The 27,943-nt window shown below is 42.4% G+C and overlaps 1 protein-coding gene across 2 annotated transcripts in view; it reads left to right on the top strand.

The window, feature by feature from the left end:
* The window catches only part of ADCY2 (adenylate cyclase 2), a 1,840,236-nt gene that overhangs the window by 1,399,566 nt on the left and 412,727 nt on the right, over positions 1–27,943 (top strand). For both annotated transcript variants that reach the window (XM_078687629.1, XM_078687630.1), the window contains exon 14: positions 17,030–17,143. In XM_078687629.1, coding sequence (XP_078543755.1) covers positions 17,030–17,143 — 114 coding nt within the window. The remainder of the gene's footprint in view (positions 1–17,029; positions 17,144–27,943) is intronic.

Below are 27,943 nucleotides of genomic sequence, written 5' to 3'. Positions count from 1 at the left end.
TTTGTCTGTTATACCCTTGTCCAACATGTCTGTGATGTCCATTCTTAGGGGTAGTGGGTGGTTGGTCCCAGAGTCGGGCACCACGGTACCAAAGTATGAGCCCAGACTTGATGAGCGACGCTTCTCTGGAGCGTTTGGTGTTTTTGCCTCTGGTGCCTCCGAGGGTTCTGAGCATAACTCTTTTTGGGCATTAACGTTGTTTGCTGCTTCCCTTGTATTTATTTGCACTTTCACTATTCATTTGTTGGTCGTTGTTTTAGGAGTTTTCCAGGGACTTTGACTGATCTCTAACGAAGTGTTGCTCTGAGGCTGCAAAGCTTTCAATAGCGAGCCCATGGACTGGGATGTTCTTTTGTTGCTAATGGCAGTCTTAGATTTCTGGACTTGCAGCGCCGAAGGCACCAATGATGTGGATCAGATTAGAAAGTCTGTGATCTTAGAGTTTTTTAGTCCTGGAATTGTCTGTTGCGTCTTAACGGTGGGGGCGCTGTCATTTGTGTCTTGCACCTCTGCTAGGTCTTCGTCGGAGGGATAGTTTGCTCCTTCACTCACATTTCTGCAATGTTGTTGGTTTCTTTTTTTTGGTTTGTTTGTGGGGTCTGTTCTGTCTCTCCCTGATCTCATAGTGCGGGAGGGAGTGCGGATGTTTTGGTGGGCCTGCACCCCTTCCCTTTTCTCATTTCTGCCTGATAGACCCCCGCACTCCACCCTTGCGTTGGCTGTGGCGTTGGCTGTGGCTGTGGCGTGAGGGTCTCAGTTGAAAGTTGTGGGTTTTGTGGGGCCCAATCGGCTGAAGGGTGTGCTTGCTCCTGATGTCGAAGAGTGGCTTTAATCCGCCACGCTCTGCGCTGCTTCACCCACAATACGCCTGCAGGCTGCGGGCACAGGAGGCGGGGGAGAAGATGCGTATACAGGAGGGGGGAGGAGGAAAACCACACCAACATGCTCAGCCGCGACCCGACCTGAACACCTCCGCTCGACCCCAGCTCCTCCAAGCGCCAGCTCTCGTCTCGCTGCTCCACTCCGCTCCGCTGTCAGGGCTCCAATTCCACTCTCTGCGTCTGCGCACTCGCTCGAGTAGGAAAAGAAGTGCAGGCTTTTGCGGCAGCTTTGCAGCAGATGCGCTGCCGCTGCTGCCGCCGCTGCGGGGGTCACAGGTCCCGCTTTCTACTGTTTACAGGGGTCACGGGATTCGAGGGTCAGCGGGTGCAAAGTCCGTGATGACTTTCCCGCTTTCCGCTTCGCTCCGCTGCCAAACGCCTGCCAAACACCACCACCACCGCCGCCGCAAAACGCTGGCTTTTCGGCCGCTGCGGCCGCCGTTCAGCTCAGCTTAGCTTCCTGGCGCCCGGCGTTCTTTTTTCCTCTTTGTGGTGTCCGCTGTTGTCCGCTGGAGAACACACCTCACACTCCTTTTACTGCCGGGCTGCTGTGTGCTGTGTGCTCGGAACTCTGCTCTCTGCTGCTCTCTGCCCAAGATCTATCGAGACAAATGTGCTGAGTTGCCTCAAAGAGACGCACACAGGGAGATTTGTACACAGTCACAGTATATAACCTCACAGGAGCCAGAAAAAAGAATAGTATTTTCTCTATTCTGGGTGTTTCTCAATACAAGCTGCTATCGCTACATATAAATGTCAAAAACAACCAATAAAACTTTTTTCGTAATACAAATATTTAAATATTCACAAACAGCTAGGTATTATAAATATCTACTATGCCATAATCAAACAACTTACAACTCTGTAATATGTTTTGTTGTCGCAAAAGAAGAATCCGACGCTAGAAAAGGGAACCTGCTTCACAGAATGCACTCTCTAAAATAACTTGCAACAACAAAGCTAATCAAACCACGGGTGTGGTTTATATAATTTGTGGTTATTGAGTTGTCTATGGAAAGAAGATGTGGCTCCGCCCATTTAGATGAAACGTTTTACAGTTGGCACATGCTCCCGGTTTCACTGTTCACTTGTGCACGTGTTGGGAAAAGTTAAAAAATGTGAAGCAGTACAGGTTTCACTTTCGATCCTCATAAGTATAAGTTCCTTAATATATACATACGTTGGAGAGCTTAAAATCTGTTACCCGGCACACCATGTCACATCATTTATCGTGATTAAAAACATCTATTAATTGCCGTAATTCTAAGTAGAAGATATAAAAAAAATATTGTTTAGAATAGATGAAATTAAAATGTACGTGCTAATATTTCTATTCACTATGGTCTTAAATTAAAAAACATACCATCATTTGTAACGCGTGCAGGTACACCCGGAAAGGTGTGCCGGCGCTTAGGGGCGTTGGGAAGATTAAGTAAAGTGTTGCCCACTGTGACATAGTGGTGGGCTAACTTGCCGCTGGAGCAAGGAATCAAACTGTGAACGCTGTTGTTCGAAGTCAGGTATCATAGCTGCTGCGTCATACTTTTTCCACACTTATATGTTGATTAGTGTTAATTAAGTTTTAAACATTGTTAAATTATAACTTATAATAGACTACTGTTAATATTAGTTTTTCACTACAAAAGGTATGCATGTCTTTTTAAAATTTACTTTAAAACAATATAGGTTTCAGGGACATTGTAGTTAAAAATTAGCATTTATAAAACCTTTGAAATTCACTAAAAAAAACATAGGTTTCAGGTACGGTATAGTTAGATATTAACATTTACAAAACCTTAAAAATTCACTGAATATACCATAGGTTTCAGGGACGTTATAGTTAGCTGAACATTTCACTGCTACAAAACCACAGAAATTCCATGTTATAGTTAGTTCAGCTAACTATACCTTGCGCACCCGTAATGCACTGCTTATGACGTCACATATTACGTCATTCATGACATGGTCAGTGGCATCACTGATGACATCACCGATGACATCTCAAATGACATCACTGATGACATCACCCGTGTGAATGTCTGATGCACCTCCTCACACCCTAATATAACCTTTGATACAAACACTGTAAAATACAGACTACCATTTTTTAAATCATTAACACACCAAAACAATTTACTACATACGCAATCACTAATTCCTAGGTATATACACACATCCACTCATTCATCTATACAATCACTCATACATGCAGTCACTCACCAATACAACACTATCATATGCACTCATACACCTATACAGATACTCACACATCGCCACTCATCCATGCAGTTACTCACACACCTAGTCATGCTAAGAATCAATCACACTCCCATTTACTCACCTGTACAATTATACACACACCACCTCACGTATTCATACAGATACTAACACATACTTACTTTGTTATAGAATCAGTGATACAAGTACACACTCATCCATACAGCCAGTCTCACAATCACTGACTATCATGTAGAGTCCTTTATATACTTCAACTCTCACATACACTGCCTTTTACATATGTAGTTACTTGGACATATACCACTGAGACATCCATTTACTCACCAACACACCCATACACACACTCACGCACCCATATAGCTGTTTCCACCTGCACTTTTGAACCCATACACACAGTGAATCAACCATTCTCACATCTAGGCAGAATCACACCCCTCCCACCCACCCACATAAACACTCAATCTCCCCCAAAAAATACTCAGACAACTAATCAGTAACCCACATAGACACTCATGTAGCAACTGACCAACCCATGCAGCAGCTTGCACAACAACAGACAGGCAGATACAGACATTCACACAGTTTAGTCACTAACCCATACATTCAGTAAGACACATTTAATCACTCACTTATACAGTCGGTCATGCACCTACTAAATCTCCCATCCAGACATTTATACACCCACTCATTCTTCAAAAAATCTTGGAATATATATAAAACATATTTAAACTTTACAGAAACACACAGTCACTGGATGATGTCATCAGTGATGTCATTTGAGATGTCATCAGTGATGTCATCAGTGCTGTCACTGACCATATTATGAATGATGTAATATGTGACACCATGAGCAGTGCATTGCGGGTGCGCGAGTTATAGTTAGTAGAACTAACTATAACGGAGGAATTTCTATGGTTTTGTAAGAGTGAAATGTCCAGCTAACTATACCGTCCCTGAAACCTATGGTTTTTTCAGTGAATTTCTAAGTGTTTTTAATATATTTATATATATATTCTTCAGGCACGTTATAGTTAGGAGTTAGCATTTAAAAAACCTTAGAAATTCACTTTAAAAAACATAGGTTTCAGGGACGTTATAGTTAGTTGAACATTTGAGTCATATAAAACCAGAGAAATTCGCCTGTTATAGTTAGTTCAGCTGACTGGAACTTGCGCGCCCGCAATGCACTGCTGATAATTTCACATATTGCATCACTCATGTCATGGTCAGTGACATCACTGATGACATTTAAATGTCCTCTCCCCACCACCTGTTGCTCATTTAGTGAAACGAAAACCTATGAGGATGGTGATCTTTCTATTAGTGCAAAAAAAAAATTGTAACTGTCAAAAGTGGTTTTACAGTCATAACAAAGGCTGTTTGCAAGTCATACCTGAAATGAAAGAAAGAAAATTTTCCACAAACATTTCAACACTCGAAAATAGACTTACTCCAAACAACCCTGCTCTTATCCGACGAAGCTGACAAATTGAAGGGAAAATCTGTTGGTAAAATGTATCTCACCAACAAAGGAGAAACTCTGGGTGCTGCTTATTGTTTAATTTTGCTTTGGTTCTGCATGGCATCAAAAGTATGGAAGGATGGAGAGAGTATATGAATCATTACTCAGCTTCTTGCAGATGCCAAAACAAAGTAGCTCATGAACTTGAGGTAGCTCTCCAGCTACTTGGAAGTACTTCTCCTGTGTGGCAGCCCAGCGAACTAAATTGAAAGCTTTAGCTTGGCAAATTTATATATATTTACCAAAATTGAAAACTGCGTATTTGAACCCAAAAATGTTGTCATTTCAGAATTCACAAGCTGATGTTTAGAAAAGAACAGTTTAATGTGCTGAATATATTTATGATATTTGGTGTTGAGGAGACTATTACTAACAATAATAAGTTGGTGCTAGGGGCACTGCAGCTATGGCTGTTATGTATTACCCACGTAGAGACATGCCACATTGAGAAATCATTTACTATATTACTGCTGGTATCCATGTTTGAAGCAAGGAGGTATTTGCTGCTAGTAATCTTGCATATGTTGGCGACTAATATAATCTCGGCTGATGTGGTAATAGACCTCTAATAATAATAGTAGCTTGAAGGGATTACCATTGAACACAGGTAGCTCTCATTAACGAAAAGGTTGGGTACCCTTGCCCTAACCACTGCCTTTTTCAATGCTACAACACATGGTAAGACAGGCTTTCTATTTTCTAAGAATAGAATCTGTGGAGAATCGAGCAACATTCCTATGGTAGCAGAGGAATATGGAGTTTAACACTGGATCTGCTTCTTGATCAAACAGGGAGTTCAAATTGGACTCCCTAAAGAAAAAGAAGAGTTAATAAAGGCTGCTCATGGATGAATCTTTTTTGAACCTTAACGTTTCCTCTAAGAGTATTGGATGGATTACACCTGCAGTTTGATGCACCATCATTTCAAATGTCTTGTTTAAGGTTTTCGGGGCTTCAGGCAACACTGCAGGTGTCGAAGGAATAGTATGTGATGCTTTGGACAGTGTAGTGAGGTGAGAGGTCAAACCTGTCACAAATCCATCTTAAGCTATTGAGCAATGCTATAAGATTTGAATCTAGGGTCTAACCTAGAATTATGTATAAACCAGAGGTGGGATTAATCTCCAGCAGGTTAACAAAACAGGCATCTGCTATTCCACCTAATTTGACTACAAGAGAAGTCTCTTAGCTTCAAATTCATCCTTCCAATATATGCAGAAAACATAGTACACATTGCATAATGGAAGTATTTGGAATCATGAATAGATGTGGAATCAGGTAAAAAATGTCCTATGAATACAAAGTATTGTGTAACAACCTCAGCATTAAAGTACATTCCACAGGCTACGTGATGGAACTATTAAATTATAAAGGGGCACCAGGTAAGAATAGCCTATTCCATCTTACAGTTTCCTCATAGCACTAGCGTCCACCGATAACTACAGTAAGTAAAAAGAAGAAAACATTGGAAAAACAGAAGATACATTCACATTAATTTGTATGCTAATTATTTATTTGCAGCCACCTTGAGTCTGCAAGAATCAGTAAGAGTACAAAAGGGTATGCGTGGGCAAGTCTCATTATTTACAGGATGCAAAATTAATTAGGAAAAGTGGGAAGCCCTGTCATAACATCCTTGAGTGAAAAAAAAGACTCATTACATTTCAGGTTTTTGTGAGTGGACCAAAACTATAAATATTACTGCAAAAATAACTAAGTTTGAAAAATATATGAATCATATTTCAAAGGATAAGACAAGGGCTAACATATCAATGTAGACCAGGTACAACTCTCCATATGGGTCAGGGTCCTCCTAAATTGAACAATGACTTTGAAGATAAACCAGAACATCATGAAAATCTCTAAGAAATATTAAATGTATACAATCTATGGGGCAAGATGGCCGCTGACCAAGTCCACTGCAAGCAGCGCTGACCCTCCTCTCCCGCTTTGAGAAAGCGAGATGTCGGCTTTTGTCTTCTCTCCACTCTGTGGATAGCCGCGAGACCTGCCGTGAGACCGGCTCTTCGTACCTGGCTAGAGTCTGCTGGAGATTGCGGCACCTACATTGGATTTGTGCCGGGTATGCCGGGTCTGCCATATGCTGTTTCTTGTTCGGGCCTCGCTGAATCCTGCTGTCACTGCTGTTGCTCCACCGTCAGGGAGGGGCTCAGGTAGCCGGTCAGCGAGGCATACCTGCGGCTGCCCGACTGAGGAAACACCCAGCAGCACACAGAGTTCTTCCCTCCTGCTGGTTCTACGTGGAATAGTGTGCTTGTGAGGCACTGGTGGCGGCTGACTATGGCACCGAAATTCATCAAGGTGCTGATGGAGCCGACCACTGGGAGCAGAGACAAGGGAGATGTCAACGAAATCGGTAAAGACTTTGTCCAAGAGACCAGAGAAAAGCGTGACAATAAAGAAAAGAAAGACCTTTTGTGGGGGTCTGACTCTGGTGATAAAACCGGGCATATACGGCGCGGAGCTCCTAAAAAAAAGGTGAGAAGACCAGGGCACCTGAAGCTGGAGCGGTTGGAGTGGCTGGGGGAACTCAACTACAGACGGCTGCTGTGGGGGAATGCGCAATGCGCCAGTTGTCTGTAGTAGAGGCATTTGGGGGTTCCAGTGTCACCAGTGTCATCAGTACATGTACTATTTCAACACCATTGGCAGCAAGTGATATGAATAATACAGCTGAGGCAGGTCCCCTCGCGAATGTAGCTGGGCCCACTGGGGGGCAAGAGCCTTTACAAATTGAAAGCCCCATCTGCTGCAACCAGGTGCCTGATCCTCTTGTATCCAAGTTGATGCATTCTGGGACTTGTAGTTCCAGCTTTGAGACGATCCCCCAGAGAACTGGAAAATTTGACGAAGGGCGCAAAATAATGATTGGAAATGATTGCCTGGGTAGAAAGGAGGGAGAGATTAATGCTTTAATAGCTACCTTCGAAAAAGACCGGGGTGACCAGTAGACTACACTTGGAGGGAAGATAACACAGGCAACCCCTTCAGAGGCTATAGAAGTAAGAAGTATGGCTGAACTAGCGGCAGATGGGGAGGGAGAACTCCCTCAGGCATTAGGACAGCTGCACATGCCTGTTACATCTTACTCAAATACGGGAGCCACGGTACCCCAAGCTGGCAATACATGTACTACTTCCTCTGGGCAGAAAGATGCCAGGGAGATCTCGACGTGGGCGAATGCCCCCTGCTTTCCCCGGACTTGGATACATTTTTTTCAGTAAATGAAGAAGCAGACACTAGGCAGTCCAGTGAAATTGAAACAACGCAGGAGAGTATATCAGGAGATGAATCAGGAGAAAAATCCCCAGCCACTCAGAAGAGATATGACAGCCCGGTAGTGACCTCTAGACGGCGAGCTAGGGCTAGGGGGAGATCGTCGGAATCACCAAGTAAGTGACTGGAGTGGGACTACTCAGAATCAACCCTGTCTGCCTGTACCATTAATGGCCCTGAGGCTGAGGTCGCAGGTAGGGGTGGACCTAACAGGATGGGAAGCACCCCCCTGCGCCAACACTGGAATTGTTATATACAACCCTCAAACAAATGCAGGGGGAGGCCAGGCAGGAAAGTAAGAGGTCACAACTGGCGACCAAGAAACTTCAGGGCGCCATAAGGAAAACAAATAAGCTGTGCTCCGATATGGCAGATCGTATTGCTCATGTAGAAGAACGAACAGTTGCGGTTGAGGAAGAGGTTCAGAAATTGCAGATCTCTAAGGCTGCCCAAGAGAAACACTTGTGCGACATAGATTGGAAGCTCGAGGATTTCGAGAACTGGCAGCGCGGCAACAATGTTCGCCTTCTTGGCTAAGAGGAGAATGTGGAGGGGGATAATATTCAGCTTTTTGTTGTAAAGCTATTAAAAGGCTCCTTTCCAGATCTGGCCGACTAGAATTGGGAGACAGAAATACAGCGGGCACATCGCTTCCCAATGGTGCAGAGAATGCAGTCAAATAATCAAGAAAAGAGACCCAGTGCTATACTGATTTTTGTCGGCAACTTTTTGCTTAGGCAGGCAATTATAGACCGTGCCAGACCTTACTCCAAAAATTCGTTTGAGGGGCATACCTTCTTCGCTCGACCGGATTTTTGCCATACAACTGTTGAGAGGAGATTGAGGTTGCGTCAGATGATCAGTCCCTTTCAACCCTTGGGCGGTGAAGCCTTTCTGCTTTTTCCTGCTCAGCTCAAGGTTATCTACAGAGGGAAGGTTAGGATGTTTTTCTATGAGATCAAAGCCCAGGACTTCCTTACAGAAATTACTGAATCGCGTGGGGGTATGTCATTGGGTAATGTAATTGGAAAAGGTGCCACAGGAAAGGACTGAACGTTATTGAATTTTTATTAAGGAAAGTCTGAATATGAATTTAGTTACTACGGTATCATGGGGGTGTCCGGGTTGGGCTCTAGTTGTATTGTTTTGTCATCACCTTAGCAGATAATTCTGCCCTTTTGTTTTGCCATTATGGAGATAGGGTTTTCACTGGGGGGAAAAAGTGGTTGTGCTCATTTCTTGAGGGGGGAGGTTGGCGCTGGAGTGGGGCAAACTCAGTGGTCATACCTAGGTTATGTTTGACCTAATTGCCTGTATGGGAGGTTGGGGGGGGTGGGGGGTGGTAGAAGGGAGGTCTCCGGGGGGGGGGGTTTGCTAAGGCATCAGCACAGAAAGGAGTATATCAAGATGCAAGGCTATTGGAGGAATGTTATTTTTGGAGTTATGTAGGTTTCATTCGGTCATCCAGTATGTTATGTTTTATCAACATATATGAAAATGTGTGGAGTGTGAAGTCAATGATGGATAGGTCAATGTGCAGAGAACTTATTAATTTTGCAATATGAGTTTACGGATTTTGACAGTTAACATATGTAAATATGAAAAATAAGGTAGCGACTTGGTTGAAAACTCTTTGGCTAGATTTTCTGTGTATTCAAGAAACGCACATAGAAGGATGCAGAGCATGCATTATAGAACAACTTGGATTCAAACTTTTGGCACACACAACACAGGGATCCCGAACACGGGGGGTGGCAATTCTTACTCGGAGAAATGATGTGAGGGTTTTTAGAAAATCAGTGGATCAATGGGGACGTTGGGCTATGATAGAATGTTTGGTACAAAGCCAAAAGTTTACAATCTGTACAGTGTATGGCTCAACACGTGATGACCCAGAGCTGCTAGAATATTTAGACTCTAATTTGGCAGTCTGGCCTGCCCCTATAATTATGTGTGGGGATTTTAATATAAATGGATTAGGGGTACAATGGGGAGTTTCAAGAAAGAATTATTCAGGGGAAAAAAAGAAGGTGGGGTCTGCCCTATCTAACTTAGTTTGTAATAACGGCCAGACAGATGTGTGGGCCCACCTGAAACCCTCTGAAGTAGGTAGCACCTTCTTTTTTGTTCCATATAAAGCTATCTCTCGATTAGATACTTTTTTTGTGTCCAATGAACTTAATACTAACCTAGGTATCGAGAAGCACCCACGCATTTTGTCTGATCACAACCCCCTACTTTTGACTGTTAATTTTACGAGGATGGAGAAAAAGAATATTGGCTGGACGTTTGAACGGAGGCTGTTGTTTTACCCTGATTATGTTACGTATATGAAGAGATGGATTAAAGAATTTGGGGATTTAAACCGGGGCAGCACTAGTTTGGGAATAGTTTGGGATGCTTTTAAGGCGGGGGTGAGAGGGGGGACGTTAAGTTACAGTTTGCGCCATCAAAAAAAGGAGCGACTGAGGGAACAAAAGGTGAGAGAGGAACTAAATAGGCTGGAGGAAGTGCTGGCCAGGGTCCTTGGTGCAGGTGAAGCGGTGGATGGGATATTACTGCAGTTGGCCCTCAAAACAGCTGAGGCAACAGATCATTTAGCTAAAAAGGCTGCTGAGACATATCTGTCTAAAAAACAGCATTGTTATGAATTTGATGAGCGGGTTGGGCATACCTTGGCTGTAAGAGCCAGGCAAAAAAACATCTGCTGGGGAGATCTCAGAAATGTATGATGCTGGAAGGAAAGTTATTACAGATGCTTTTGAAATACAGGAAACGTTTAGGTTTTTCTATCAGCAGCTATTTGCTGCAGGTTCAGCTGTATCCCCAGCCAGGGTCGGTGAGTACCTGGATACGGTACCTCTTAAGAAAGTAGATTGTCTGGATAAGGAGGAACTCGAAAGGGCTTTTACTCAGGATGAGATTATGGGGACCCTGCAGGATCTCCCCTCTGGGAAAGCAGCTGGCCCAGATCAGATTCCTTTAGAGTTTTACAAGATCTTTAAAGATTCTATTGAAACAGATTTTGTAGAGGTAATGTTGTTAGCTCAAAAGGGCGGACCTGCACCTGAATCCTGGGCAAGGGCCGATATTGTTGTTTTTTTTTTAAAAAGGACAAACCAGCCAGAGAACTGGGGTCATATCGCCTGATCACCCTCTTGAATAGTGACGTTAAAATATTTTCTAAAATCCTGGCCACCCGATTAAATGGTATTTTACGGAAGACCATACACCCGACCCAGCACAGGTTTATCATGGGACGTGGTACAAACCAGCATATACGTCGGGTGATTACCCTGTTTGACGAGACTATTGCTGTCTTGTTGCTAGATGCTGAAAAGGCATTCGATAAGGTCTCCTGGGATTTCCCCTGGGAGCACTGAGATGGTTTGGGTTGGGAAAGGGCTTTATCAAACTGGTTCAAGTGCTATCTAAGGCCCCTACAGCCCGGCTAAAAATTAATGGTGACTATACCTTGTCTTTTAATATATAGAGGGGGACTCGCCAGGGATGCCCATCCTCCCCGTTGCTATTTGCTATCTATATGGATCCTCTTTTGCGGCTACTTGAGACTAACAACCAAATCTGCCCAGTCGTGAGTCAGGGACACGAAACCAAAGTCCTCGCCTATGCTGATGGGGAAACATCCTTTACCACGCAACTATTACAACGCATGTCATTACAACGCATTGCGCTGGGGGGCCGTTTTAGAATAGGGAATAGATTTAATTTACTATCCAACACCTTCCGTACTATCCACGGGGACTTGAGTTGGAATAGTAAATTAAACTATTCACTATCCAGCACCCCTAAGCGCTATGTGTTGTAACAGCATGCGTTGTAAAAACTGCGTTGTAAAGGCATGCGTGGTAAAAGCATGCGTTGTAATGTCATACATCCATGCTGATGACTATCACCACCACCACCCCACATATGGCGTTAGAATCGGTCGATTCAACTGCTGAGGAGTATGGCATATTGTCAGGGTATGCACTTAATAGCTCTAAGACCCAAGTAATAAAGAACGATGGGCGAGATGTGAGGATGCCCGTGTGGTTGACTCGGCAGTATATCTTGGTATTCGGATCTCCGCAGACCTAGAAAAATTGGTTGATAAAAATATCGAGCCAGTGATTAGGAAAGGAAAAGGAGATTTTGATAGATTGAACAACCTTCATGTGTCTCCTGTTGGTAGATGTAACATCATTAAGATGTTGTTCTTACCCAAGATTCTATATCTCTTTAGGGCAATTCGATTGGAGTTTAACACAACTTGGTTTGTTTTTTGGAGGGTTTGTTCAATCGATTTATTTGGGCACAGGGGATAACTAGGCGGGCACTTGGATTCATGTCATTAACACGTGGAAAAGGGGGATTTTCAGTTCCTGACTTTCGAAGTTATTATTGTGCAGCTGCCCTACAATACATGGGGATACTGGTTGGATCATGCCAAAGGGATTTGGTTGGGGAAGACCAAATTGATCTTCCGGATGTCTATAAATTATTGTTGGGCGAAAATGCAGAGAACTGCTTTTTTAAGTTTATTGAGCCAAGCTACTATAAAAGCACAAAATTCAAGACCTTGATCGCTGCCTTTAAGATCTGGGGGGGCTAAAAAGGAGGATTGGATTAGGTAGATTTCATTTTTATACAGTTCTTTATACAAATCCCACACTTCCAGAAATTTTCTCAGATGCTATTATGGCAGAGTGGGCTGGCAAGGGGATTCGGAAGGCTGGGGACTTGATTAATAATGCAGGTTTTCGCCAATTTAGTGACCTACAGGTGGAGTTCGGGCTAGAAAGAGCTAATTTTTTTTAAATATCTACAACTGCGTAGCTTTTTTAGTAAGAAAATTGGTGGGGTGAGTGGGTTTTGTAGCAGTGTAATTGTTCATACTGCTAGAGCGCGGACTAGGGGGGCTATAAAGGCGATATACGGCAAATTAATAAGCTTAAAATTGGATGACCTGTCTAAACATGAGGCTAAATGGGCAGAGAGGGTGGGTGCTGCACCTAATGCAGTTTTGAAATCTCTGGAGTTAGCTCAATCGGTTTTATGTTCTGCCAGCCTCCAGGCCCAACACTTTAGAACGTTTTTTTCCTTATACTATACCCCGGCAAGAATAGCGCAGTGGGGTGGAGTGTCTGGGACTACATGCCCTAGATGTGGTGGGCTGGATGCAGATCTGGTTCACATGTTTGCTTCCTGTCCTCGCTTACAGGGACTATTGGAGTTTATCACTGAATATCTTGATCGCTCTCTTGGGGAGAAGTTTATACTAACTCCAGAATTAATTCTGTTAGAAATAAGCAGCATGAGTCAAATAGGGACTGCTTATCGTTTTCTTTTTGGAGCTATGGCAGTTTTAAGGATCAACATTGCTTCTGCTTGGTTAGATCCTTTCCCCCCCACATTTCAGCAATGGCTGGCTCGAATTCTCTCTATATTTACGCTTGAGGATGTGATATATGAAAGGAAGGGAAAGAAAGCGAAGAAGCTGGGGCAGCAGGTCTGGGCGCCCCTTATAAGGTGGAAGGCATCAGTCTAAGTAAGGAAAATAGGAGAGAGACAAGCTTGGCTGAAATTGTTCAAATATTTTATGGAAATCCTTTTTTTTCATCTTATTTCGCTGCAACTGTTATATGTATATAATTCTCTGATTATCTAAGTATTTGCTGATGAATGTATGCAGTTATTTGATCTAGCATATTGTATACACTCCTGCTGTTTTTTCTTTGATTTAGCCTGTGCATTTGATTCTTTGTTGAGATGATTTGTGCTGATGTCTTGGGAGGAAATATCGAAAAATGCTAATAAAGAAGTGTTAAAAAAAAAGAAATATTAAATGCATAATAAGGGACAACGAGCACCACATGATAGCAAAATATAAATCATGTATATTAAACTCCTAGCTATGGAAACATCACATCTGGCACTTTGCGTTTCACAACAGGTCGGTTTTCACCTATGGGCTTGCCCTAAATGAGTCCTCCATGTGAAAAAAGAGTTTTGGAGTGGGTTTTGAGTCAGCTGTTTAAAATGCACACCTTCGATGTTTGTGAAAATAACAAAGAGCCCTATTTAGAGTTTGGTGAAAGGGTTACTCTGTCACAAACGTGACGGATATCCTGTCTGCACTATTAAAAGTCCCATTTGATATAATGCACTAGTAATGGAGCGGACAAGATATGCTTCACGTTTGTGATAGAGTAACTTGTCCGCCAAAATCTAAATCAGGCCCTTTATCTGCTACAATAGACTATAGCAGATAGTTTGAACACAGCTATTACTCATTAAATGTAAAGTTTGAGAGGACATAGTCAGTCGAGTAGCTTGACACGTTGCCACCCGTGGCAGCCCACCATGGAAGAGCGGAGGGGCTGGTGATTCCTGCATTTGCCACCCCACGGCGAAAGCATGTAAGAGTGGGGGGTGGAGGCCGCTGCCCCCAAAACTTGTGCCGCCCAAAGCAGACCCCCCCCCCCCGCCCCCTCCCTTGCTAGGCCACTGTACATAGTGAGACTAAATGATGACTTATTGCAAAAATGACCCCTTATCCTTTGAATGACTCACATAGAAAATGTCAACTTCTTCCAAAGGATGCAAGGAATTGGTTCACAAATATTGTCTTGGAAGCACTTGATGATACTTAGAAGTGATTGCAATCAAATTTGGACAAATATGGCTATTATACAGATCGTATTTCTATTTTTACTGTCTCCTCTTTCACACAACCATCGTTCTATTGGGAACATCCAACACAAATTTCAACTTCTTCCAAAGGATGCAAGGAATTGGTTCAAAATATTGCCTTGGAAGCACTTTATGATACTAAGAAGTGATTGCAATCGATTTGGACAAATGTGGCAACTATACAGATCTTACTTTCATTTTTTCTGCCTCTTCTTTCACACAAACATCCTTCTATTGGGAACATCAAATGCAAAGCTCAAACGTATTAAGCCACAAGCTAAGTTTTCCACAGCACCTTTAGCTCATGAAAAGTCATAATGAGAAATAATAATGTGTACCTCAAACATATGAAAAACGAAATCCTACATAACTACTATTAATCCACAGGTTTAGAGGCTAGCATAATAATAGTAACCGACTAATCATTTGACCAAAAAATAAGACATTTCCTGAATGCTACTCATTTCATGGAATTTACAAAAATCCCAAACCTGTTCACAGAAGTCAATCAAAGTTGTACATTTTCAATCGGGTCTTAACCTTAAACAGTCAGATTTTCAGGTAGTGAAAATTCTGTTAGTTTACTTTAACTCCAAACATGCAACTGCATTTGACATTTTTCTCTTTTTTCCGGTGGAATAAACCCCCTCTCTTACAATCCAATTTAATGTATGACTGTTGAAGTATAATGCAAGGTTGCCTGCGTTGAGGAAATTATTATTTATGTGAAGGAACATAAACAGTCAGAAATGGTGATGTGTAACTTCTATGTGTGCTGCATTGTGTTGCACTATCTAATAAAAGTTCACTACCTTCCTAAAGACCACCACTTCTCTCTCCCTGAGAGCACCTCAACTGTGAAAAAATGCCCAATTATACTTCACAAATGATTATTCTTCGAGCAAAAATAGAGAGAAAAGTAGCAAGACAGGAAACCCTATTGACTCTGTAAGACTTCCCATACTCCAAAATACATTCCAATACTTCCCCAGATTAAAAATTCCAACCCATGACAGGAACACAGGAATCCCAAACAAATTGAAACTGAAGCTGGATGTCAGAGTTGCTCTATTTAGATAGGAACAGGCGCATAGTTATAAATAGTAAGGGGCATTATTACTGTGAACTGGAACTCTTTCTGGGGTTTTTAGAACTTGCTTACCTCTAACAGTGTCACTGATAGCCGCCAACAGTCAAACATACACCAGATGGCCCATGAAATTCCCACCTTCATCACTCCTCCGATTCCCTAGGAGATGGAACAGCGTGTGTGTGTTCCTTGAAATATGCTAGTGCCTACTCGCAAATAAATGATATATTTCATTATGTGCCTACATTAATTTTGCCTCTATTTAAAGTAATGCTCCGATGTTCCATGATTCTAATATTTCATATTGACCTCAATTATATTTTGAGTTAAATAAGGGAATAGTCTTCTTTTGAACTTGACCAGAATGGTGTGAGTTGTGGAAAAGCGTAAACATCACGTTTTTATTTTAAGTATCTATCTGTACACTTAGTAACATATGATAAAAATGAAAATATGTAATAAAAAAAAGCCTGGAGAGGACATTCTCATTTCTTTCTCTTGCAGTACGTAGCAGGGGTTCTAGCCCCTCAATTCTTGAGGGTTCAAATACTTTATAAAATGGAGGTTGTCTCACATACCACATACGCTGAACTGCCATTTTCCTGTACTGTATTCCTAATTCTGTCTAGATCCATAAACTGTAGGAAGTATGCAACAATAGAAGGCCACTTGTGTTCGCTGGTAAATGAACTTAGAACCACGAGAAACAAAGGATTTACTATTTAGCCATTCAATGCCCTTGGCCTAGTTATGTGTGCTATCTGCAGTAAATCATATGTCATAGTTAGAACCAAAATCCAAATTCTCCAAAAACTCATAACTGAATGGTTTTTATTTTCCCCAGTAAGTTCTGAATGACCAGAATCAGATTTTACAAATATGGGGCCACTCATAATGAGGAGTTAAGAGTGATGTAGTACTACTAAAAATGCAGTAATACACTATACGGTGAGAACCCTTTGCATCTTGAAGCGTGCCAAAAGTATGCAGGGGCTAATTTACAAGCCCCTTGCACTGTCACTTTTTCCCATATTAAAAGTGTCGGAGCGGCAATGCAATAGACTTGTAAATAAATCTTGCAGTGTTTTTGAATGTAATTTTCAATAAAAAGCTAAATTAATAGTAATTTTACAGCTATCATGTGTGGTAAAACAATTATCAATTCATGGTAACATCACCAATTTTCTGACCCTTTCTAAATGGGGAAAGAATGACCTAGTACAGTCTAATTTACATGTAGGTGTTTTTATTTTGCTTATTTTAACCTTATCAAGATTACTTATTTTTTAATGTGCTTTATTCCAGTTTTTCCTGGATGATGTTGTGGTTGCTGTCATTCCAGTCTTCAACAATTCGAATGCAACTGCACCTAATGGGGATGCGCTGTGGTTTGTACAGAACAACTATTTTTTCTTACCAGTAAGTGAATATAACTCATATTTCTGTTTCCATTTTACACTCGTCAAATATTGCAATAAATGGAAATTCTAGATCCATTAACATGTCAGCATGGGTTGTTCAGTCAGGAGATGCCTTACTAAATAGATAGAATGTGTTTTTGTTTATTTACATGTAATGCACACGCTGCATAACTAATTTGCACCAGGCAAAGATGCATATGGAAAGCATGTGAATATCAATGTTGAAGAATACCTTGCAACCGCGAACATGGGGGCTGATTACAATAGCAGACGGACTTCAGTCCATCCGCCATCGTTTCCTATTTAGGACGGCCCGCCTACAAGGCGGCAGTCTCACAGTAGGAATTATGATGGGACCACCCTCTAGGCGGTCGCATTGCATATTTATTGTATTGTAGTGTGTGCTGCTGGCTGCAGCACACACCACAAGACAAAATGGGCTCACCACGCATATCCCTGCATCACGTTGACGGCACCATACAGTGCCTGCCAAATGGTGCAGGGACATGGTGCCTCCCAGTGCCCACAGCCTAGGGCCAGGTGGATAGGGGCCCCGCTACAGGCTCCAGACTCCAATGTCCCTTTCTGTCAGCTTTTTCATGGCTGGTGAAGCACCATGGAAAGGCTGGCGGGGAAGGGACATTGTTATCCCTACCGAGGGTCCTGGCAGGCACTGCCAACATGGTACGTGATCAATTATGTAAATAACATTTTCAATTTATTGCACACCCAGAGATACTGAATTTCATACATATGATGAGGATGTCGTTTATAACCTTGCGTAACAAAAATCAGATGTGGGGATGCATCCTATCCTGACGAGTGAGGAACACAGTGCTACCTGAAGCTTAGGACTTCACTGGTAAAGATATCAGACTAATCAAGCTGTTGACCCAGTCCAATTTACACTTAAACCTAATGCAGAGTTCCCAAGAATTCCGCAATACAGTTTGTCCCCAGAAACTATTGTCCGAATGACTCCTGGCAGCAACTCAATGAGTGAGCAAGGGATCCTGAAGGAGATAATGGGAAGTCAATGTAACTTTCAAGTTAAGAGCTTGTAGAAGCTGAATGGCAAGTATCATATTGTGCAGGATTTGCAAAGGGTTAACTCTATTGTTGTTCCATGTTATCTTTTCTTATTTTTTATTTTTAGTCCTCATAAGCCTCTTATAATAGGAAGAAAAAACAATATAATTCTTCCACTTTGCACACACATATTGATGGGCCTTGGACTCGTCTGCCCTTCTTATGCTATTCGGCGTTACAAGTATGATATAAGTAGTGTTTCTGCTCTTCCCCTCTCACTTTCCAACCGGCAGAGCAAAAACCACAAATACCGAAACCAACTGCCATGCGAGGCTAAAAGGCATAATCATTGGACAATTAGAAAATTAACTATTATTGTTAAAACTGTCACACCATTCAGTAAAGGGCAGCCAAAAGTTCACATCTCTAGAGCTTTTTCCATCTAAAATAGCTATATATTAAACTGAATTCAACAGATCATCCAGCCTTGGAGAGAGAGGAGACACCCATAGTTTACAAATTTCCCTTTGCGCCAGCACAACAATATAAAAAATAAGTCTCGCCTGACCCTTTGTAGGTTTTAATTCGGGCGCCAACTGGCTAAAGATAACAAGTAGAATGCTTACCTTTACTTGAAGCGTAATCATTTGAGACAGCGCTCTACTTACTTCACTCAAGTAAGTTTGAAGTTTCACACAGTCTAAAAACATAGGGACATCATCCGCCTCCATAATACCACATTTTGGGCAAGGAACTTCACCTTTCTTTCCAAACTTCGACACCTTCATGGGTGACCAATACGCTCTATGGATGGAATAGAAGGATTTTTCCTCAGATGCGCAGGCTTAACCGATTTAAAAAGCATAGCCATAGATGCTTGCCAATACTTTTCCTGCGATGATTCCGGCAAGTATTTTTCCCATCTTTCTCCATCCTCGGTTTCCACCAATAAATAGTTGCCATCTCCTTCCTTTTACTCGTTTGCTGCTTTAGTCTAAACTCTAACTCGTTTTGTTCCCCTATTTTTGTTAGTGGGTCAGTAAACCAGCCCTGCATCTGTGCATATTTAAACCAAGAAAGGTGGAAATTTGTAAGCTGACTGCAGTTCTCCCAGGAAATATGCTCGCCATCACTTGTTATCTGGTCCCATTGTTTATGCCTCCCTCTAATAGAGGTTTGGCTAGACTGTCTTTTGTCCATTCTGGGGAGCCAGGGCTGTCCCAAATAGGTGCTAAAAAGCTATGATAGGGAATTTTCAAGGTTCTTCTCACTCTGTACCAGGTCTCGGCAAACCCCCTCAGGATCTTCAACCTAACCTTTTTGAAAAATGTAGGGTCTGCATACTGAAAAATAAACCCCTCATTACCTCCTGGTTCTAGATTCACTATTGTATACCACAGGCCTCCTGTCGTGGTGGGATTAGGCGAGTTGAAAAGATATTTCCTGTTCTTTGAAAGAAAAGCCCATGAATTAAAAAGTAGATCTTGCAAAGCTATTCCATGTTATCTTGTGGTGCCGAATATAGCAGTGATTTCATTTCAAATTCCATTAAAAACTGAATGGTTTTCAGTTATCGACCTGTGCCAGGCTTTCTTTTCTATTCCATTTCACGAAGATAGTTAGTATATTTTTGCTTTCCATTTCGGCAGTTGTGTTTTGGCATGGTGCCGAGTCCCACAAGAGTATACGGAAACCCCCTCAATTTTTAATTAGATACTCAAAAAGAATCTTGTCAACTAGAAGGAGGCTTGCAAAATTAAAACTATTACTTTGATAAACCATCTTGAAGAAAATGGACATAAAGTATCCCCGAACGAGATACAGTTTTGCAAAACTGAAGTTCTGTACTTAGGACATTGCATTGAGAAAGAATTGAGGAAATTGTTAAAGGAAAGAATCACTGTGATTCTTAACATGAATCCTCCAGCTACCCAGAAGGAAGTCTGCTTGTTCTTAGGAATGGTGGGCTATTGCCGACAGTGGATTCCAAATTTGTCCTTAACATCAAAACTTCCCCAGAGATTGACACAAAAAGATGTGTATGATCACGTACTCTGGGATGGCAATCACATGACTGCCTTCACAGAGCTGCGAGAATGCCTTTGCAGGGCCCCAGCTTTGGGAATTACTGATTACAACAAGTATTTCTGTTATTTTGCAGTGAAAGAGAAGGCTGCTCTATTTCAGTGTTGACACAAATGCATAGGATGAATCGCAGGCCTATAGCCTAATTTTCGGCAACACTTTAGCACGTTGCTGCTGCTTTGCCTGGATGTTTGAAATCAGCTACATCCACATTTGTGAGTCTTGAGCAGTGTGTATTAGTCTGGGTTATCTACTGACAGTATTTGTGCCCCATTCAGTAGAAATAGTGTTGACTCCTACTCTAGCACAGTACCTGACCAATAGTCGTTTGATTAAGTATGAGCATATTTTACAGGGTGCAGACAATGTGACCCTTAAGAGGAGTACATTCTTGAATCCGGCTAATTTGATGCTGTTGCCTGATATTTCAGGTGAACCATTATACAGTTGGAGGTGTTGTAGAAGTTTCATGGTTGCAAGGAGTGTTTTCTGAACAAGTTGCAGAACTCATTGAACTGAGATCAGCATGTACCATTTCATAATAGCACCGTGTTAAAATGTATACCGCAGTATGGCTCTGGAGTTGTACATGACTTTGGGCAAATGTGGTCACAGCATGGGTTCATGCCGTCCACTGGTTCTCCCATTCGAAATGGAGAGTGTGAGAGGAGCCTTTTGCAGCCCCTACAATTGCCTCCCCAAATTGCTGTTGTACAATGTGTCGCACTTCGGCAATTTACATTATGTAACCGTTGGCAACCGTTATGCTGATGAGATTGCATGGTATTGTGCCTCAAATACACATACTTTTAAGAAATAATGAAAGACATATCTGACATCACAGATTGCAATTTCTTATTGCTAGCTTTAGATATCTGGGAAGAGGGGAAGAAATTGCAGGATGTGGTGACGGAAGCAGAGCAGCAGGGCTGGGTGCAAGCAGGTTGTACCAAACAAGAAGAGGACGTGTGAGTTTACATTGATGCCAGATCAGTGTTGCCTGACAGCCTATTGTCACAAATGTCAAGACACTACCATGGGTCCGGAATATGTTGGGAGAGATGCTATGATGTGCCTTTTACTAAAATAAAATGAAAGTAACTACAGAGATTCTATGTCATCGTTGTGTGGTGTGTCAGTACCATACCCCAGGAAGAAAAACACAGGCTGTCATGAGTTACATTGGTAAACCTGCAGGGCCTTTCAACCAGATAAAAAACAGCAGAACCTGATGCATCAGCAGGCTGGGAAGCTTCAAAAAGGCACAAGGAGAAGCACACAGAGTTAAATCAGAACAACAAACAACAGGAACAGCAGATCCTTGACAGGGCTGTCCCTCTGTTTGAAAGAATGTGGTAGTTAAGCATCTCAACAAATTAATAAATCAAGCAATACGACTTCAAATAGGCGGCCCAGATATCAACATCGAAAGTGAACTGAGGCAATTAAAATCAACGTGTAAACGGCTAATCTGGCAACTCAAAAAACATCAGAGGAGAGTCTGAGGACTAGGCTTCTATCTGACATCAAAAGTAATATTAGTGCGAGATTTGGGCATACAAATCATATGCTACAAAATCCAACAGCCCAGGGGATCAGTTCACACCTCATAGAAGACGCTTGGCTACTTTTCTCTATGGTCACTTCGACAAGGAACCCGGCAGCAATTCTGGGACAAAAGCCACAGTGGACTAACTGAATCACCAGGCATCCACTGCAATTTCAATCTCTGCAAAACAAATATCTCAAAAAATAGCTAAGGGCAGAAGAGAGGGTGTGCCGGACCCTAATGGGATTCCCTCAGTCTTTTTCAAACTAGATCAGGACTACTGGGTGGAAGCATTAAAAACAGTCTTTGAACAAATTCTCCAAACAGAATCAATATCAGTCTTATGTAAGGGCTCAATTCTCTCCCCAATCTACAAAAAGGGTGACACTAATGAGGCCAAACACTTTAGATTGGTAAACCTGATTGACAATGATGCTAAATCTGACACCGGACTCTTCCTAAATGAATTGCCAAACTGGGCAACAGAAAATGCTGTCGTCTCTCTTAACCAAACAGGCTTTTGCAGACACATGGGGATTACCACTAATATTCCAACTCTCTCTCTGTTGATTGATGCCACAACAGAAGCTAAGCAGACACTATATGGCTGCTTTATCAATTAGAGTTTGGCATTCAATCGCACTGATTGAAACATACTGTGGAGCAAACTTTCTAAATGGAACATTCCACTGCTCTTCTTGAAACAGCTAATACTCCTGCATTCAAATACATGGGTTTAAGTAAAGCTGGGTTCTGAGACCATCTGACGAGAAAGATTCCAACCACAATTAGGCTGAAGCAGAGCTGCGTACTAGCTCTAATCCTGTTCAACCTCTTTATGGCAGACTTGTCAACTACACTAGAGAAGTGTGATTAGTAGTACATGCGGACAATCTTGTATCATCAGTCGAACACCAATCGGCCTCCAACACTTACTAGGCACAACACAAAGTTACTCAGATATAAATGGCCTGAACATAAATCTGGACAAATCAAAAGTCATGCAACTGAACCAACAGAGGGCTAACGGAGCCTACCACTGGCACTTAGCTAAACAACAGTTGAAAGTTGTCCAAGAATACAAATATCTGGGAGTTATCTTATACAGTAAATGAACCTTCAATGCCCAAAAGGAAACAATAAAGAGGAAAGGTATAGCAACAGCAGTGGCACTTAGAAACCTACCGAACAAAATTGCTGGCTATGGAAGTGAGGCCATGAGAGGGAGAGTGGTGGTCATATTAGATGGCACAGTAACGGGAGCACTCCAAATGATTTCCAATCTACCCAAATTTACATCACCAACAGGGGGACCGGGAAAACAAAGCTTGTGATAATTATTAACTGCCCTGTAAGATAAATACCCCGACTAATTACTTGTACACTCTGTCTATTGTGTCTAGTTTGTACACGTAAGCGGGGAGGGCGCGCAGGGCTTTTTACATATAAGTACGTACCAACCCTGTGAAACAACGGTAAGGGTATAATTATATCAACCGATCAGGGTATAGCTGTTATTTACTGGCCTTTTTGATAAATGTGGAAAAGAAAGCTACACACTAGCCCACCGGGCAAGAAAACGTCCATTGTAAAAGAGTCGTGTACGACCCCAATTAAATATTTGACGGGCGCAGTAGGAGCCATAGAGAAACAAATTTCTACGTAGAGGAAAAACTCAACAAAGGGCTGTCCGCCACAAGCATTAATGAACCTGTTAGAAACAAGTTGAATGATGTACCCTCCATTTTTACAGCAAATATATCCCCCCTCGATCACCACAATGGGTGTGTTCAGTGGGGTAGCAACGAGATTTCTGTAATTGACCTAGAGGGCTCTGATCTCCCCCCTCAAAAAAGAACATGTGTGTCCAAGAATCCTCCCCTTACTATTTTAGCACCTCAGATCCACAAAGTTCCAGCAACCCCAAATGTTCTAAAGACCAAAAGTAAATCTCAGACAGGGAAAGAGGCAAAAAAAGTAGAAAGGAATAAAATAGAATGTGTCCAAAATCCACTAGCGACGAACGCTTAAGCAAGGGCCAAAACAATACTGATTATGGAGAAATTTTGAAGTCAATAGTTGATCTCACTACGTTCGTGAAAGAAGCTATAGCTTTGATGGGGAACAGATTGGGACAGATAGAGTCCACCCTGACAACTCTCACAGCGCAAGGGAAAGAGGTATACAGCAAACAGGTTGTTCCTAGTAGGGCAAACAACACTCAGCCTAGCCAGCCTAGCATCCCGCACAAAGTTAGGCTCCCTGCATCTGCTAGTCAAAACAATAGCGGGCATCGTTCTTCCTTGCCCACGGTAGATGGACCTGGAAAAACGGTTAGTAGTACACTTCCATACCAAGATGACGGCTATATTTTGCCAAACCTGCAGCTCCTCATGCGTTGGTTTTGGCAAACGTTCCCATATTGGAGGACGGGGTGAGGGAAAACTGGGTAACACTGAGAAACAAAGCTATTCACTTCTTGGGACAGAAAACGGGATTAACACAAGATATGTTCCATTCATTTAAAATGGCGAGGCGAGTAAGGTGGCTTGGCCCAAGTAATAAGTCCTTTGTTGGGGATTGTATAGTTTTATCATTTGCCTCCCCACCCTTAGTTAAAGAAATCTTGGATCGGGCTGGAGATAACAGAAGGTGGGTGGCGAGTATAAATGTGCTCCTACTTGGTTTTTTCTACCATCCCAAAATGCCAAACAAGTTTAATATTCACCCCTCTGGTCACCCTCTTAACAATCCACCGAGGTATAATTTGGAAGTTACAAATAGGTTTGCCCCTCTACACTCGCTAGATGAAGTAGATTGACCTACACTAGCAAGGGTCTCCCGGGAATGTAGTATTCCAACCAGCTACCCAGCGCCTCCAACTATAGAAGACCCGGGGCATGAGGGAGAATTCATTAACGAGGTTAGGAATGCTAACGACAAAACCTTACAAATTGTTGCTCCCCACTCGCTAACTCCTGCGGATGCTAACACGGGAATGGCCATCTCAGAACAGGCACAAAAAGTACTCCCGAACGAACTGCCGCAATTAGGCCCTGGAACATCTGGCAGTGACGGAGGTGGCACCCTGGTTTCCAGAGAAACAAGTGGGTAGGAACACAGGACAGGGAGTGTGGTTACCCATGGCACCCATGAGTTGTTTGTAAAGGGACGGGCGAGGTTAACATTTTGGAACATTTCGGGGCTTCGTTCCAAGACTAATAACCCAATGTTTATTAGAAATGTTGACATCCTATGCCTGCAGGAGACATGATCTTTGGAGAAAATTCATCTTAATGGTTTTAAAACGTTTCACGTTCGTGCGGGTCGCTCGAGTCATGGGAGGCATTAAGGGGGGAACTGTGTCAATGTCACAAATCTCGTGGGGGCAGTAGGGATAAAAATGGTGACATTGTGCAGTTATTACCAAATTATTGTCATCAAAGTGTCCTCACTGGTTGAGCTAATAATCATTAATATGTATAATAATTTGGATAAGGGCCAAGTTTGTGATATGCTACGTGACCTCAACGAGGATCTTAAGAGTGTGAGCGATAACTCAGGGAAGGATTCCATCCTCATATGGGGCGGCGATTTTAATCACAACCTTTGCCAACAGTTCTTGAGCGGATTTGGCGATTGTGAGGTTGATGATAATGATCACCAGCCCCACTTTATCCACTCTAATGGGGGCGACAGCTTTAACAAAGTTATGGCAACACATAACCTAGGTTTCGCTAACATGTTATGCTCACCTACTGTTGATTTTAGTCCCACATTTGTAGGGAGAGGACACAATACCCTGATCGATTTTATCGTTTTTTCTAACAGCTACGCAACCTGGGTAGCGGATTTCGCCACCCATACGGTTGGGATCAGTGACCATCTCCCGCTTAGTATCTACATCTTATTCCCCCATAAAAAGGCAAGTTCGCTGGTAGAGAGCTTAGCCTGGACTCAAGGGTGCGTATTGGATAGACAAAATGGGTATTCCCTTCGATGGGCCAAGAGCGACCCTGAGGTCACTAATAAGAAAATAATTATGGAAGCTATAACTCCAATTTTAAAGTGTCTACAGGAAGAGGTATCACACTCAGACATACTGGGTTCCTTTGCCGATATTACAAGGATAATCCCAAAAATTCTACAGCGCCCCAACAGAGATTTCAAACCCAACAAAAACGGTTGGTTTGACTCTAATTGTACAAAGGCCCACTCCCAATTAAAAATGGCCCTACATAGTACGCGGAGGGATTCTGAAGAAGTTAGGAGGGGCAGGAAGGAATACAATTTAGCAAGAAAGAGTTGCAAGCGGAAAATCAAAGATCAGGCTTGGACCAATTTATATGACGCCTCGTTAAAGAAGGATAGCTCACTCTTCTGGGGAGCTGTCAAGGCACCGTTTTTTAGCTTGGGGGATGGGGCGAGAATTGAGGTGGCTATATCAGAAGATCTATGGATAGACTTCTTCGCAGAAGTATATAATCCTGGGGGATAGATAAAATTGCAGAATCGGGGATCATAACCCAGGAGGGTCCAGAAAAATGTGTACAAATTAAAATTAACATCAGTAACGAGGAAGTACTACAAGCCATAAAACAAAGCAAGGGAGGTAAAGCGCCGGGCCCCGATGGTACCCCGATCGACTTATTCAAGCACTCGGTCGAACTCTGGTCCCCACTATTAACCCGAGTTCTCGAATCAAGTTGCTGAGATGGGCTTCATTAAAACTTGGTCCGAATCGGTAATTATCCCTATATTTAAAAAAGGGGACCGGGATAATCCTTCCTGTTATTGTCCTATATCCCTGCTTGATTCCTTTATGAAAGTTACAGGCAGGGTTATTCTGAATCGCCTCCAACAATGGGTGGAAAATACTAACGTATTAAGTCCAGTACAATATGGGTTTAGGGAGGGGCGGGGTACTGTAGAGCAGGTGCTAAATTTTTCCAGCTTACATGGAAAATATATTCAGGCTAAGGGAGGCAAATTATACGCAGCGTTTGTCGACTTAAGCGCTGCTTTTGACTGCGTAATCCATAGTCGATTATGGCAGATTTGATCAGACACGAAGGTGGATGAGGTACTTATATTATTTTTAAGACAACTCTATGCAGGTGGTACAGCCAAGGTGAGATTCTGTTTAAAAGGTGAATGCACCAAGCCTTTTCACATGAGTAGAGGAGTCAGACAAGGCTGCGTACTTGCCCCTTTTCTTTTTACCTTATATACCAGCGATTTGGAAAAAGAATTGGTGGCCAAAGTACGAGACTCACCCCAGGTTAACCATAACCAGATTGTATCGCTCCTGTATGCCGACGATGCCGTCTTAATGGCGAGAGCACAAATTGGCCTTCAGACGGCACTAGGCACTTATATAAATTTTATGGATAATAGGGGCCTGAAACTTAATGTTAAAAAACTTTTGTTATGACCTGTGGGAGGGGCAAGAATAGTTCCTGTCCCCTGTTCGCCGGGAAAGAGAAAATTGCACCCACCAAAACATTCTCCTATTTAGGCATCATTTTAGAAGAATCAGGATCCTGGGGACCAGCTATTAGAAGCAGGACATTGGTGTTTAAAAGAGCAACGGCAGCACTAATGATATTCGCAAGAAAAATGGGGAAAAGACCACCAGAAATCCTGCTAAAAATGTATCAGGCTAAGTGTATAAGCACAGCTATCTATGGAGCAGGCGTTTTGGGGAGACTATGATACCTCATCCATTCAAAAGGTAGAAAATGCTTTTTTAAGATTTATTTTAGCCATTCCTCAAAGTACTTCTATTTTTAACTGTCATTTTGAACTGGGCATCCACCAGGTCAGTGACTTGATAAGCATGCAACCTTTATAGCTATGGCACAGAGCCTGGACCTCACCTGACCTAATTTTAAATAGAGATATAATTAAAGATTCCTTGGGTTTGGATCAGGGTGCCAAGATTCCATAGCTGAGTTATATTCGCAAGTTTACAAATGACTCTGGGAGACCAGAGTTTTATCACAAGCCAGACTCCCTAAACAACATAACGAGGAAAGATTTAAAGTTACTTTGTTGGAACCATCTAGAAACATTAAGGCTAGGAGTGGAACTAAATAAAAAAACCTTATTACAACACCAACTCACCCTGGTCTC

Source organism: Lissotriton helveticus, chromosome 4_1, assembly GCF_964261635.1.
Source record: "Lissotriton helveticus chromosome 4_1, aLisHel1.1, whole genome shotgun sequence".
Taxonomy (NCBI): domain Eukaryota; kingdom Metazoa; phylum Chordata; class Amphibia; order Caudata; family Salamandridae; genus Lissotriton; species Lissotriton helveticus.
The sequence above is the reverse complement of the archived record's forward strand: the minus strand, read 5'-3'. Positions and strand labels throughout refer to the sequence as shown.